This window comes from Rhinatrema bivittatum, chromosome 7 (assembly GCF_901001135.1).
Source record: "Rhinatrema bivittatum chromosome 7, aRhiBiv1.1, whole genome shotgun sequence".
Taxonomy (NCBI): Eukaryota; Metazoa; Chordata; class Amphibia; order Gymnophiona; family Rhinatrematidae; genus Rhinatrema; species Rhinatrema bivittatum.
The window spans coordinates 131,611,419-131,625,060 of NC_042621.1; the positions used below are offsets into that span (position 1 = coordinate 131,611,419).

Here is a 13,642-nt window from a genome sequence, read left to right on the forward strand (position 1 = left end):
GATTGTGATGAATTGCAGGAGGACCTTGCAAGACTGGAAGATTGGGCTTCCAAATGGTAGATGAAATTTAACATGGACAAGTGCAAAGTGATGCATATAGGGAAAAATAATCCTTGGTGTAGTTACATAATGTTAGGTTCTATCTTAGGAGTTACCACACAGGAAAGAGATCAAGGCATCATAGAGGTTAATACATTGAAATTGTTGGCGCAGTGTGCTGTGGCAATCAAAAAAGCAAACAGAATGTTAGGAATTATTAGGAAGCGAATGGCAAATAAAACGGAGGATGTCATAATGTCTCTGTATCGCTTCATGTTGAGACCGCACCTTGAATACTGTGTGCAATTCTGGTCACCGCATCTCAAAAAGGAGAAAGTGCAGAGAAGGGCGACCAATATGATAAGGGGCATGGAATGGCTGCCCTTTAGGAAAGGCTAAAGAAGGCTGTTCAGTTTGGAGAAGAGACGACTGAGGGCGGATATGATAGAAGTCTACAAAATCATAAAAGGACTTGAACAATTTAATGTAAATCGGTAATTTACTCTCTCAGATAATAGAAGGACCAGGGGGCACTTCATGAAGTTAGCAAGTAGCTCATTTAAAACAAATCAAAGAAAATTCTTTTGAACTCAGTGCTTAATTAAGCTCTGGAAGTCATTGCCAGAGGATGTGGTTACAGCAGTTTGTTAACTAGGTTTAAAAAAGGTTTGGATAAGTTCCTAGAGGAAAAATCCAAAACCTATTACAGTAATTAATAAGCAATAGTAGCTTGTGATTTATCTAATGTTTAGGTACTTGTGACTTGGATTGGCCACTGTTGGAAACAGGATACTGGGCTTGATGGACCCTTGGTCTGACCCAGTATGGCATATCTTATGTTCTTATTGTTGCATGTTCTATGTAAGGCCTAGGGCGCCCATGTAAAGCCCATAGAGTTTTTCTGTTAAATGTAAACCGAAGTGATTTGTATCTTATACAGGAACTCTGGTATATAAAAATAAAAAATAAATACATAAATAAAATACATAAAGACATATCACTGCTTAGGGCCTTATGTATTAAAGTTAAAATGTTAAAACTTTATTCTCCACTAGACTGGAAACTAGTGGTGGGACCGGACAGGAAAAATATGGTCAGTGTGAGCAGTATCACTGAGTGCTTATGAAGCTTGAGTTTTGAATCATTTGTAGTATTTTTAAAGAAGAGCTAGGAAGACCAAGACAAACAGAATTACGATAATCAAGTTTTGATAAAACAGGTCATTGCAACACTGTGCATGGCAGGCAGTGATACCTTGGAGCCAGGACACATTATTGGGTTTGGCTAGATTACATATAATATAAAATGAGGTCAAGAAGATACCTGGAAGTTCCAAGCATGTAGTCCCTTTCACCTAAAATGGTGGTCACAGGGTGAGGAGGGAACTCTGCAATCCCCTTTGTAGGACCATACCAGCAGTAAAAGTAGGCATCACTCCACCTGACTCAAGGCAGCCCCTGTGTTGCTGAACTAGCTCCACTGTTGCAGAAGACGACTTAGCTGCCTTTCTAGGCATGATTTGCAAGAAGCCAAGAATGCCTATTGTCAAGGGTGAGTCAGTCACATGCTGGAAGAACTATCTGTAACTTTCATGTGTGCACACTGCTGCATAGTACAAGTAAAGCCACCTGTTAGAGCCAGCAGAAGCCATTGCCATCCCTGCTGCTAGAATAGGGAGGCAGCAGCTGATTTGTGAGAGAGAAGGTCCAGTCCAGAGTCAACTGGACTGGGTGGGTTTCCATAAAAGTGGCAACCATCGCAGAAGGCTGGCCTTGCATCTTCACTCCTGCTCAATCCCTGTTTCCTGCTTAGATGTTGGAGTTAAAGTTTACCAGTGATGGGAAATTGCCAGGCTGCTGTAGCTCACAGAGAAGTCAGGGAAACAGTTGCAGGAGGAGCAGCGGAGAGGCCATTGAAGGTAGGAAAGTGAATCCAAGAGAAATGTGGAGCTGTGGATTGCTGCTAGCAGGCACTTTACAACTTATTTTAAAATGAGCTTCAATACTCTCTTTAACTAAAATAACCATTAGTACTACTGCAGTTCTTTCCTGTCAAAGACCAGGAGGTGGCTATAATGGATTGCAGTAAACAGGAGAGAAGACACCTGCACAGGAAATTACATCGAGATTTCCTGTGATGGCAGACTAAAAATTGTTACAAAAACCGGTATACATTGGTTATGACTATTGGGGAGTGCGTTTAATTTACTTTAACATTTCTGATTTTACTTTTCATCTTACCTGTTCATTATTTTATGCACCTTGTAAAAAGTCCCTGCATAGTCCTGTAATCTCCTGTTCAACCTCCTCTTCTTGGTGCTGGTGATAGTTGAAATTTAACTGACTGGAAGGCAGGGAAAGCCTATTGGATATAGTGCTTCATTTTAGGAAACTGAACACTTCCATGTTCAAGCAGAGCATGACCACGTCATGTCCATTGGTTCTGCAGCTGTTTGTGGATCATTGGTTACAAGTCAAAGTGCTCTGCTCAGTTCCTAGTCCTACTTAGTTACATTTTAATATATAGTTTTCTTTTGTTTGGGATGTGAGTAGATCCAATAAATTTATATGGGACTAGTTAGATGCATCTGCAGTCTACTAGTCTAGGTTTCATTACTACTAATCATTCCTATAGTGCTATTAGATGTATGCAGTGCTGTACAGATACATGTATGAGACAATCCCTGCTCTCTAAAGCTTACTGATAGTCAAAACACAGATGAGACAACGGTTTCAAAAAATTTTATTACAGTAAATATGGTTAAAATCAACAAGAATATACTTATGAAGAGCCAGTGTTTCCAAGATTAAAAGGCAATCTCTAAAGAGTAGGTTTTGTAGGTGGAATTTGAATATGGCCATAGAGGGGGCATGAGGTATCAACTCAGGAAGGCTGTTCCAGGCAAGTGGCACAGCAAGGTAGAGAATACAAAGTGAGGAGCTGGTGATGGAGGAGGACACAAAGAGCAGACTGCTCGTCAGACAGAAGTTACAAGGAGAGGTGTAGGGGGACAGAAAAGATAATGAGGTGCTGCACAGTGATGGCTCCTGTAGATGTCACACTGTTGGTAAGTTATGAGCAATCTTTAATAGTTACTTCTGCTTCATTTTCTACCCCACTTTCTTTGGCACTGTTTTTCTTCTGTGCTGTAGGCAGGGCAGTCGCCAAATGAAATGGTGCCTAGGGCAAGTGTTGCTTTCCGTGCCCTCCTTCTCTTTAGGGTTTGTGTGCTCACAGACTGATTCAAAAAAGCAGAGTGAGGCCCCCCTCTAGCTTGGTGCTTAGGGCGGTTCTCTTGCTTACCCACCCCTTGCAACAGCCTTGGTATTTTTTTTGGTTTGTCATATATTATTTAAACCAGTCTTTTTGTGTCTCATCTGAATGGAGAGAGGCCATATATGCATATGGTGGAATCCATCTTTGGCAGCTTTTACCACATCTATGCTATGAGGAAGTTTCTTCCCCCCTCCCCCTCCAGTACAGCATACCCAGGCTGCTCAGGGAACTCTTGCTAGCCTAACAGTTGGAAAGGCATCTTCTCTGAGGTACACCTTCAGCGGCACCCATTGGTTGGCAGAGACTGCCACTTAGTGGCAGCTGTTTTTCTTTCCTCGTGGACCTGAGCACACCACTTCCAAGGCATGCTCAATCTGGATTCACTGTATTGCAGTGCTACAAGCTATACCGGTTTTAAATAGGCAGGTGTCTCTCAGGTTAGTCCAATATAAAGTTCACACCTACATGTTTGCAAAATCTAAAATGTAACCAGTCTTGTTACTGAGATCTTGTTTTTCTTGTAGTCAGAAAGCAGCACATGCATGCCCAATACTAACTCAGCTCCAGTCTCCTGTATAAAACGGAGGCAACAATGCATGCCCCAGGCTTCTGGAGCACTGATCAGTATGCACGTAGAAGCAATGCGTTTTCTCAAGTTGTCACATATATTACACACCAGAAACAGACACACTCAGTGTAGCTACTTTTCTTCAAAGTGTAAAAGATTTTTCACAATCCAGGAATATCTTGTCTGAAAATTTTATTTCAGTTTTCTGAACACCCCTCCAAAAATAAAAAAAAAAATAAAAAAAAAATCATTGCTTCAGGTGCTGCACAGGTGTCCAAGATAGGATTAACAAAAAAAAAATGTAAATGATCTAAATTAGAAATCTCAGTTCTGTAAGAACTTGAGAAAGGAACTGGAACAAAAGATTTAAAAAATGAAACAGGACACACATGAGAAAACCAGTGTCATGCAATGGCAGGCAAGGTAGGGAAAGCCACTCCTAATCACACATTTGAAACATCAATCATCCAAAAAAAAAAGAGAAGGGACTCTGTAGTAAATCTGTACATTCAAATACATTTGGGATCTACACCTAGGTTACATTATTTAATGTTATATACACTTATTAAGCCCCATTTATAATATCTTATGGAAAGTGTTCATTCAAACCCCAACAAAACAAGAAGAAAAGATAAGACTAACTTGAGGGATAGAAAAGAATAATCACAGACATTCAGTTAAAATGTTTGTTTTGTTTCTGTTTCATCTAGACCTCTTACCGCTGAAGAAAATCAGGAGGTCTCTTTGCTTCCACCTGTATGGTAACCTGAAGTACAGAGGCAGGCTTCTCTGCCTTCCCATACTCTCCCCTCTTTGGATGGATCAACGCCCACTTTCAACACGTGGCAGGACACACATTTCTTCCGTTCATTTAAAGATAAATAAGTGGGAAGCTGGTCCAGTCACAATGTAAGCAGCTACATTACATACAGAAGGGCTTTAAGTTTACTTTTGAATTTTTTTCTTTTTTACATTTTTTTTTTTTTAAACAAATAGGTATGGGCAGAGTAGATAGCCTCAAAAATTGAAAAACACCCAGTAGGCAAACTAAAAACACAACCGTGACAAAAGGGCAATAACATTGGTTGAAGAGGCGCCAAACCCGGAGCAGGAATTCTATCTGGTACAGAAATGCTGCATCTCAGGACCAACTACTATTCAACAAGCTCCAACAGCCAAGCTTCCTCCCCTTGGTTTTTTTTAATTAAATGAAACATATGCTTTAAATAAACTTTTTGTCCTCTTCACTGAAGAGAGCTAGTCTATTCACCTAGATTTTTGGTGGGGAAGATTAGCCATGTACTGTAATAATCCCTACTAAATATATTCCCAAGCATTTGCTGTGAACAGATGGAGAAAGCTGACAGGGAGAACTTAAAGATCAATGAAACTGACACTACTTTAAGTTGTCCACAATACGGTGACCCACATGTTACCCAGTTTTAAAACCAATCTCTTTCCATTTCACTGTGCAAGTTTCCACCCTTCCCCTCCAGAAAAAGCAGTAACTGATCCCGAGTTCCCAGTCTTCCTCTGGTTTTCTTAATCAATTTTCACATTGGTGTAGATTTTCCGGACAAAGGCACTTGTTCCCATATAACCGATAGCTCCTGTGGAGAGAAAGTGAGCTATTTTAGGCAGAATCCTTCACTTTTGCACAGGGTGACCCCCTGGCTCGCTCCTAAAATAACTGGCACAATGGTAAAGAGATACTGCATGTTCACTGTAGCCAAAAAAGAAAAAAAAAGGAAACATTCCTTCTTGGGCCTTTATTTGATTAGTAGCAAATGCCAGAATCACCACTTTAAATACTTCTTTACTCAATTTCTCTGCACTCAACTTTCAGCGACGTCATTAAGACAATATTTACAAAAGCTGTATGATGCTCTCCAAGCCAGGATAAATCTGGTGCCAATCTAGGAGTCATCTCCAAAACTTAGGAAGGAGTCAGCGTGGCATTGAGAGGGAGGACAGGCAGGAGGAAAGTAGATATGGGATCTGCAGACACATCAGCAAGGACCAAATTCAGAAATAATAATTCAACAAAATATAGAAACAATATCATTTTAAAAAAAAAAAAAAAGATGTAGGCACTGCCAGGGAATATTTTCTGACAAAACTTTCATATAGCAAGCCCAGCTACCCAAGAACATTTTTGGGTAGCAGTGAATCAAAACTAATTTTAACCTCAATATGATTAAATAATGATTTTTCTAACCATTGGGTCCATTTTTTTTCTCTTTTTTCATCTTTGTTTCTTCTTTTCTTTGCTGCTGCCTTTTTATTCTATTTTCTCATCAAACTCTTGATTGTCTTTTTGCTATTTTATATCATTTCTCTTTTTCCTCTCCCTTTACTCCAACCGATTCTGTTTTTTCTATCCCTCTTCTCTCAATATCGCTCTCCAATCACTCTCTAACCTCCTCACCCTGATCCTTTCATTACTTCTAGGACAATCTTTTACTCCCATCTCTACACCTTTCTCCTTCTCCCCTCACCTTTGTTTCTACAGTAATCTCTGACAAATCCCTTTCCCACTTTCTGGTGCGTGGCTGTTGGTCTGGAATTGTACAAATCCCTTCCCCATGCACACTACACTTTTTACGGAAGGTTCTCCAGACATTCCTCAGATGATGCACCTGACAAGTCATATAATACATTATGTCCCTAGGATTGCTCATTTTAAGAGAAGTAAATAATTGCACAGGGTGCGCAGTAATAATTCACAATAGAGTACAGTATTTTGGAATTATGCTAAAACATGACAGATAACCTGCAAAGACAGGAAGGCTGGGACAACGAGAACACTGCAGCTACTTACATTTGGGATAAATGATAGGATTTTCAGAGGGATGTGAGGATTCTGAAGCTGAGAGAGCACAATAAGTGTATCTATTAAGAAGCACTGTTTCGGAGGTGGAGGTGAGAAGGAGAGCTGCGGTGGAGGCCAATCCAGGGATGAGGGATGAATCCCGGCCATGACGCGATTTCTGCAGGCGTTTTCCTGTTTTTGACGTAAATGGGGAGGGACTGGCGAGAGGTCCTTAAAATCGGCCCTCCTGCGGTGCGGCACAGCCACCGAAGCCACACGCGGCTTTGTTTAGATTTTACAACAACTCGGAACTTAGCCAAGAGACCTCCACCTCTGGTAGTAAGTTTTATTGCCTATCCTTCCCTTCTAAGCCTCCATGTTATGGGCTGATCTAAGAAGGTTGCTCAGAAGTAAGCAGTGGGGTCGCTCTCTTTAGATTTACCTTAGAATTCCACTTTTCCTTATAAATTAAAATTACCTCGATGCCTCACACAAAGAGAAAGGCAAAACTTCATGGGATGACTGTTAGTTCTCCTGTTATGGACCCTTTGCAACTAAATATAGAGAGCTTCTTCACTGCGGATAATGCTTCTACACCGCGAGATGTAGTCACTGGGGGAGGCGAGTTGGAGCGAGCACCCTCCCCCCCTGGCTTTAGATACCACCCTCAGTCCCGGCGAGCCGAGCAGACAGCTCCCCCACGCTTTGAGAGCTTCGAGGGGCTGTCGCGGGAAGGACTCCCCCCCGGGTGAAATGCTGGGAGCACCAGACCAGTCGCAACAGCAGACGCTCTCAGGAGAGAGTGAGGTGCCTCAAATTCTGGGAGCGACAAGCCCTCTGAGATCGGAGGAGAAAGTAGATCACGCCACACAGAAGCAGTAAGATTTACTAAGTCTAAAATAAAATCTGACCAGGTACATAGGAAAGGAGCAGGCAGCAGTGAGAGAGTGGAGAGCACCTCACTTAATTCTCTGGGAGCTGGAAGTGGTCAAAGTAGCTCGGACTATATGACACCTGAAGGGCTGTATTAAAATCTATTGAGAGTTCTTTACAATCATTATCTCAAGCGGTACTTGAGATAAAAAACCAAGTACTGGTAAATACTAATTTGATTACAACCTTTAATTTAAAACTAGAAGATATGGGACAGAGTTACTATGATTGAAAAAGTTCAACAGAATTTAGTAAAGACTAAGTTAATACATAGCAAGAAACTGGAAAATTTGGAAAATGCAATGAGAGTACACAATTTGAGAGTTTTTAATTTTCCACTGGTAAATTATTCAACTCCATTGAATTTATTAAAGAAATATATATTGCAAATGTTAAAAATCCCCGAGGCTGCATTGCATGAAATAACGAAGATTTATTATCTTCCTTCGTTCACTCAAGGAAATATTGCTCTGCAAGAAGGTACAGCACAGGTGTCATTTCCCTTAGATATTTCAAGGATTCTTGAGTTATCTCAAGATGAAGAAAGTATTACACAAAGGAGGCCTTTGGTGATATCATTTGCCTTTTTAATGGATTGAAATAATGTTTTGAAGCAATTTTTTTTAGACATCGGCAAGTAGTATTTTTTGGCCAGAAGGTGTGGATATACCCAGATTTAGTACAAGATACACAGATAAGAAAGAAAGAAATTTCTCTCTATGAGATCTGATGTGATACCCTTGCAAATGTTGTTTAATTTACCAAAATGAAAAATATGTATTCTTCAACCCTGACCAGCTAAGAGTTTTTGTAGAAGGCCACCACCAAGGTGACTCCATTGCTGGCCCGACAAAGAAAAAAGCAATATATCCCATCGGCATTACCAGTTGTATGGAATAGAATATTTTCCTAATATTTAGCGCTCAAACTACTGGTCAGCCCATATTACCAATATTACCTATTTTCTTGGTACATGGTTAAATTATGTGGATTAATAATTTTTTTTTTTAAATTTTTTAAATGTATTACTTGTAAAGTAAAATTGGAAATTAATATGATTTCTACTTTAAAATTGTTTAACAGTACCAGATTAGAAAAGTTCTTGTAAGAATATGAAAAAGCTTTTAAAATTAAAAAAAAAAAAAAAAAAAAAAAAGAAGCACTGTTTCTCATTGAAAGAAGGATCATCATGCTGGATAAGGTATACAAAAATGAGCTTCTATGTGCTTTTAATGTGCTAATGATTTGGCCTTCCATCTCTTCCTTCACGCTTATACAAAAATGCAGGGCACATCTGGATTACTGTATCAGTACGGAAGCATGCCTGGGAGGGGCAGTATTCATGCCTGAGATACTATGTGCATCTGTGGTGGTCAAGTCTTCTATATTTCAGGATCTGGTTGTAAGTAAGGCAGGATTTCTAACACGAATTTGGCTTGTGTGTACCAATATAATACATAATGTATAAAAATTCTAAATATACTCTGAACTTACCACACATTATTCCCAAGGCCGTGCTGAATACTGCCATATAGCCAAAATAAAATGATGTCTGAAATAAGCCATACATCCTACGAAGACACAAAAGAAATATCAGGTTAGAGATAGGAGATCATCACGTGACAGTGCACCCAAGGGGCATCTAGGATTATCTCTATAAAATGACACCTGTGACCGGGTAGCAGGATAAGGGAGAGGGAACATAAACAACCAGGCTAAAGTATACAGGATTCTCCTATTAGCTGGTCAGGGGAAATACTTTAGCTTAGCATTATAATCCCTTGGGGGAAACTGAAGGTTATAAGTTAAAAGCCGCCAAGATCTCCAGTTAGTAAATCAAGATGAAGCAGTGTAGGCTGAATCAGTTCATAAGGAAACTTTACACTCAACGGTGCTGTGTCCAGGGCTTGATGAAGGCTTATGAAAGCTGGTATCATCCTCTGAAAGTGTGTGTCTAATCTGTGGCAGACTCTAGGAAACTGCAGACTTCTCACACTGCAGGGGATTCCAAGGGAAAGCTGGACTGGACACAGAGAGCTGGAGATCTCCTCATATATAATATACATGTTTTACACATGGGGATGAATCTAGGAGAAGGGGGCCGGAGACTGACAAAGCTGTTTGTCTCCTCTGATAATACATGACTCACTCATCTGTAGAGCATGTAATGAAAGAGTTTAATGCTAGCCACCAGGTTACTAAATGTTTCACCACCTATTAGCAAAATGTTCAATCAGAAATGCCCTAACACCACATGTATAGCTTGACAAATATGGTTATAATATCAAATATAAAAAATATAGAAATACTTTTTAAAGTTAGTTTTTTTGTTGTTGTTTTTTTAGCAAACATTTCATGCAAAGTCACTCTCATGGATAGCTTATTTACTCTTTCCCATTTGGCTGCCTTTAAGACCTTCCACACTTTCTGCCATATTCCCTTCAGGATATAGGTGTAGACCTGCTGTGACCACTTGTGGCAGCAATAGCCAAATCCAACTCAAAGCAGTTAAAAGTGCCTGAATCCCTTCATAGGTGAAAAATGATGGTTCATGAGCAGTCTCGGGTCTTCAGGAATACAGCACTAAACATGAGGAGACTAGTCAGATTTACATGCTTTTCCTTTTAAACAATCAAATATTTCCGGAGAAATGCAAAAAAGGTAACACTTACTTTGTTTTGAAGAAGTAGTAGTAAAAGGAGTACATATAAACATAGATTGCAGTGGAAGCAGCAGAAAGAAAACTCGTCCATTGCCTGAAAGAAAAAAAGTGTCTGCTTATTGTATGCTCATCCACAGACATGACAAAAGTGGAGAATGTGAGGTACCTTTAATCTTTCATCAAAATGTACTATACATTCAGGTACAAGTCCTAAGAACATGTGCCATAAATATAACACCCCCCCCCCCCTCACTATACTACTTATCTGTGATAATGCTCTTCCATTTCATCACTGGAAATGTTCCCAGCAAAGATGTTTCTCAGATCAGTAAAAAAAACATGCAGCCTGACATCATCCAGTTACCATTGGCAGGGCCAGTGTTAGCTTTTTTCCTGCCCTAAGCGAACAATTATTGTGCTGGCCCCAGACTTGTTTTGTTTTTTTAATGCTTAATGGAGAAATTATTTACCCTGATAATTTCGTTTTCCTTAGTGTAAACAAATGGACTCAGGACCAATGGGATGCACAAAAGCTACTCCCGATCGGGGAGGGAGGCTGCCCGCAGCCGGTTAACACAGCCCTTGCAAAGGCAGCGTCCTCTCGGGCCTGTACGTCCAGGCGATAGAACCTGGAGAAGGTGTGCAAGGAGGACCACGTCCCTGCTCGGCGGATATCGACAGGAACAGCAGTCTAACGTCGGCCATGAGACCACCTGAGCCCTAGTGGAATAAGCTTTAACTTGAGAATGTAATGGCTTTCCTGCCTCCACATAGGCTCCCGTGACCACCACCTTAATCCAGCGAGTTATGATAGCCCGCGAAGCTGGTTCCCCCTGCTTCCTTCCACCATGAAGGACAAACAAGCGGTCCATATTTCGGACTGGTTCTGAAGCTTCCAGATACCACACTAAAAGTCTACAGACATTCAAATGATGGAGGCAGTATTCCTCCGTGTCCTAGTGCTTACCTAAGGTTGGCAATGAACTGGACTGATTGAAATGAAACTCTGAGACTAACATGGGCAAGAAGGATGAAATGGTATGAAGCTGTAATGTTCCTGGAGTCATCTGGAGGAACGGTTCCCGGCACGACAATGCCTGCAGTTCAGAGATGCGACGTGCTGAGCAAACAGCCACCACGAACACCGTTTTCAAGGTTAATAAACACAAGGAAAGACTGTGCAGCGGCCGAAAGGAGGGCCCTGCCAAAAATTCCAATACTAGATTAAGATTCCACCAGGGAACCAGCCACTGTAGGGGTGGGCGAAGGTGCTTCACCCCTTCAGAAAACGGGCCATGTCTGGGGGGGTACCTTTCACCTCGCCCCTGAAACAGGACAGAGCCGCTACCTGCACCTTCAAGGAGTTAAGGGCCAACTCTTTATTCAAACCGTCCTGCAAAAATTCCAGAATAAGTGGGATTTTGACCACCTGAAAGGGTACACCGCATTCCTCGCACCAGGCCTCAAACACTCTCCAGACACGTACATATGCTAGGGACGTAGAGAGCGTCCAAGCGCGGAGTAAGGTGGCAATTACCACCATAGAATACCCTTGCTTCATCAGGTGAGCCCTCTCAAGGGCTAGACCATAACACAGAATAGAGTCAGATCCTCGTGAAGGACTGGTCCCTGCTGTAGCAGATCCCTATGCGGTGGAAGGTATGGCGGGGTCTCCACTAGGAATCTCCGCATGTCTGCATACCATGGACGCCTGGGCCAATCTTAAGTTACTAGCAGGACTAATCCCCTATGGTGTTCGATTCTGCGAATGACCCTGCCCAGCAGGGGCCTCAGAGGGAAGGCATATAGCAACTCTTCTTCAGGCCAGGTCTGAAAAAGAGCGTCGATCCCCAGGGACCACGGATCTCTTCTGCGACTGAAGAATCAGGAAACCTTTGCATTGTGAGATGTGGCCAGCAGGTCGATGGCTGGGAGGCCCCAGCGATCTACTGTCAGTTGGAAGGCTTTGGCTGACAACATCCACTCTCCTGGATCCAGGTTCTCCCTGCTTAGAAAGTCTGCTCTGACGTTGTCTTTTCCTGCGATGTGTGAGGCAGAGATCATCTGTAGATGTATTTCCGTCCATTCCATAAGGAGTCTATCTCCTGTGATACTTGCTGGCACTTGGTTGCACCCTGGTGGTTGATGAGGCTACCGTCATTGCGATGTCTGACAACACATGGACCCCTCGACCCGTCTGTGGCTGAATTGTAGACATGCCAAGCTGACTGCACAGGCTTCAGGCGGATGAGGTTCCAGAGGGCCTCTTCTTCGGTCCAACGTCCCTGGGCTGACAGATCCTGACATTGAGCTCCCCAGCCCTGGAGACTCGCATCTGTCATGAGGACAGGGGCACACCCCTGCTCAGATGAGCTTCTGGAGCCACTACTGGAGTCGAGAGCATACGCCTGTCGGCAAGTGAAGGCGAATCGAATAGTCTTGATACTGCAGGTTCCAACATGACAGCGGTGAGCGTTGAAGTGGTTGCATGTGTGCCCTCGCCCATGGCACCACTTCCAGGGTTTCTGCCTTCAAACAGAGAACTTGGAGATAGCTTCACACAGTCAGGCACATTGTGCTCATCAACTGATGCACCTGGGACATCAACTTCCTTATCTGCGTGGTCGGAAGGAAAACCTCTCCCTGCTTGGTGTCAAATCAGACTCCCAGATATTCCAAGGATTGGGAAGGCTTGAGACTGCTCTTATACAGAACATAGAAACATAGAAATGACGGCAGAAGAAGACCAAACGGTCCATCCAGTCTGCCCAGCAAGTTTCGCACTTTTTTTTTTCTTCTCATACTTATGTTACTCCTGGCTCTTAGTAACCTTTTGGCTCTATTTTCCTTCCACCCCCACCATTAATGAGAGAGCAGTGTTGGAACTGCATCTAAGTGAAATATCTAGCCCAATTAGTTAGAGTTAGCAACCGCCGCAATAAACAAGCCACACCCATGCCCAACTGCCCACCCAGACTAAATAATTCAGTCCTTGTTGGTTGTTGCCTGTATATAGATCCACCTTTCTTCATTCCCCCTGCCGTTGAGGCAGAGAGTTATGCTGGATATGCATTGAAAGTGAAGTATCAGTCTTTCTCCCCTGCCGTTGAAGCTGAGAGCTATGTCCAGGTTTACTACCCAACCGAGTTCCTGAAGCAAGGAGGTCATGCTGTTGGTCACCTGGAGATTCTCTTCCACAGATTTGGCCCGGATCAATCAGTTGTCCAAATATGGGTGCACCGAGATTCCCTCTTTTCTCAATGCTGCTGTTACGACCCCATAATCTTGGAAAATGTTCTGGGGGCAGTGGCTACGCCATAGGGCAGTGCCCAGAACTGATAATTGTGACCCA

At 42.3% G+C, this 13,642-nt stretch overlaps 1 protein-coding gene across 1 annotated transcript in view; it reads right to left on the reverse strand.

Annotated features, from left to right (window-relative positions):
- Positions 1-2,765: 2,765 nt before the first annotated feature.
- The window catches only part of TM9SF3 (transmembrane 9 superfamily member 3), a 188,725-nt gene continuing 177,848 nt past the window's right edge, over positions 2,766-13,642 (reverse strand). Inside the window, exons 13-15 of the mRNA XM_029609139.1 lie at positions 10,301-10,384; positions 9,123-9,199; positions 2,766-5,493 (exon numbers count right to left, since the gene is read on the reverse strand). Of these exons, the coding sequence (XP_029464999.1) occupies positions 5,426-5,493; positions 9,123-9,199; positions 10,301-10,384 (229 nt within the window). The 3' untranslated portion in view covers positions 2,766-5,425. The remainder of the gene's footprint in view (positions 5,494-9,122; positions 9,200-10,300; positions 10,385-13,642) is intronic.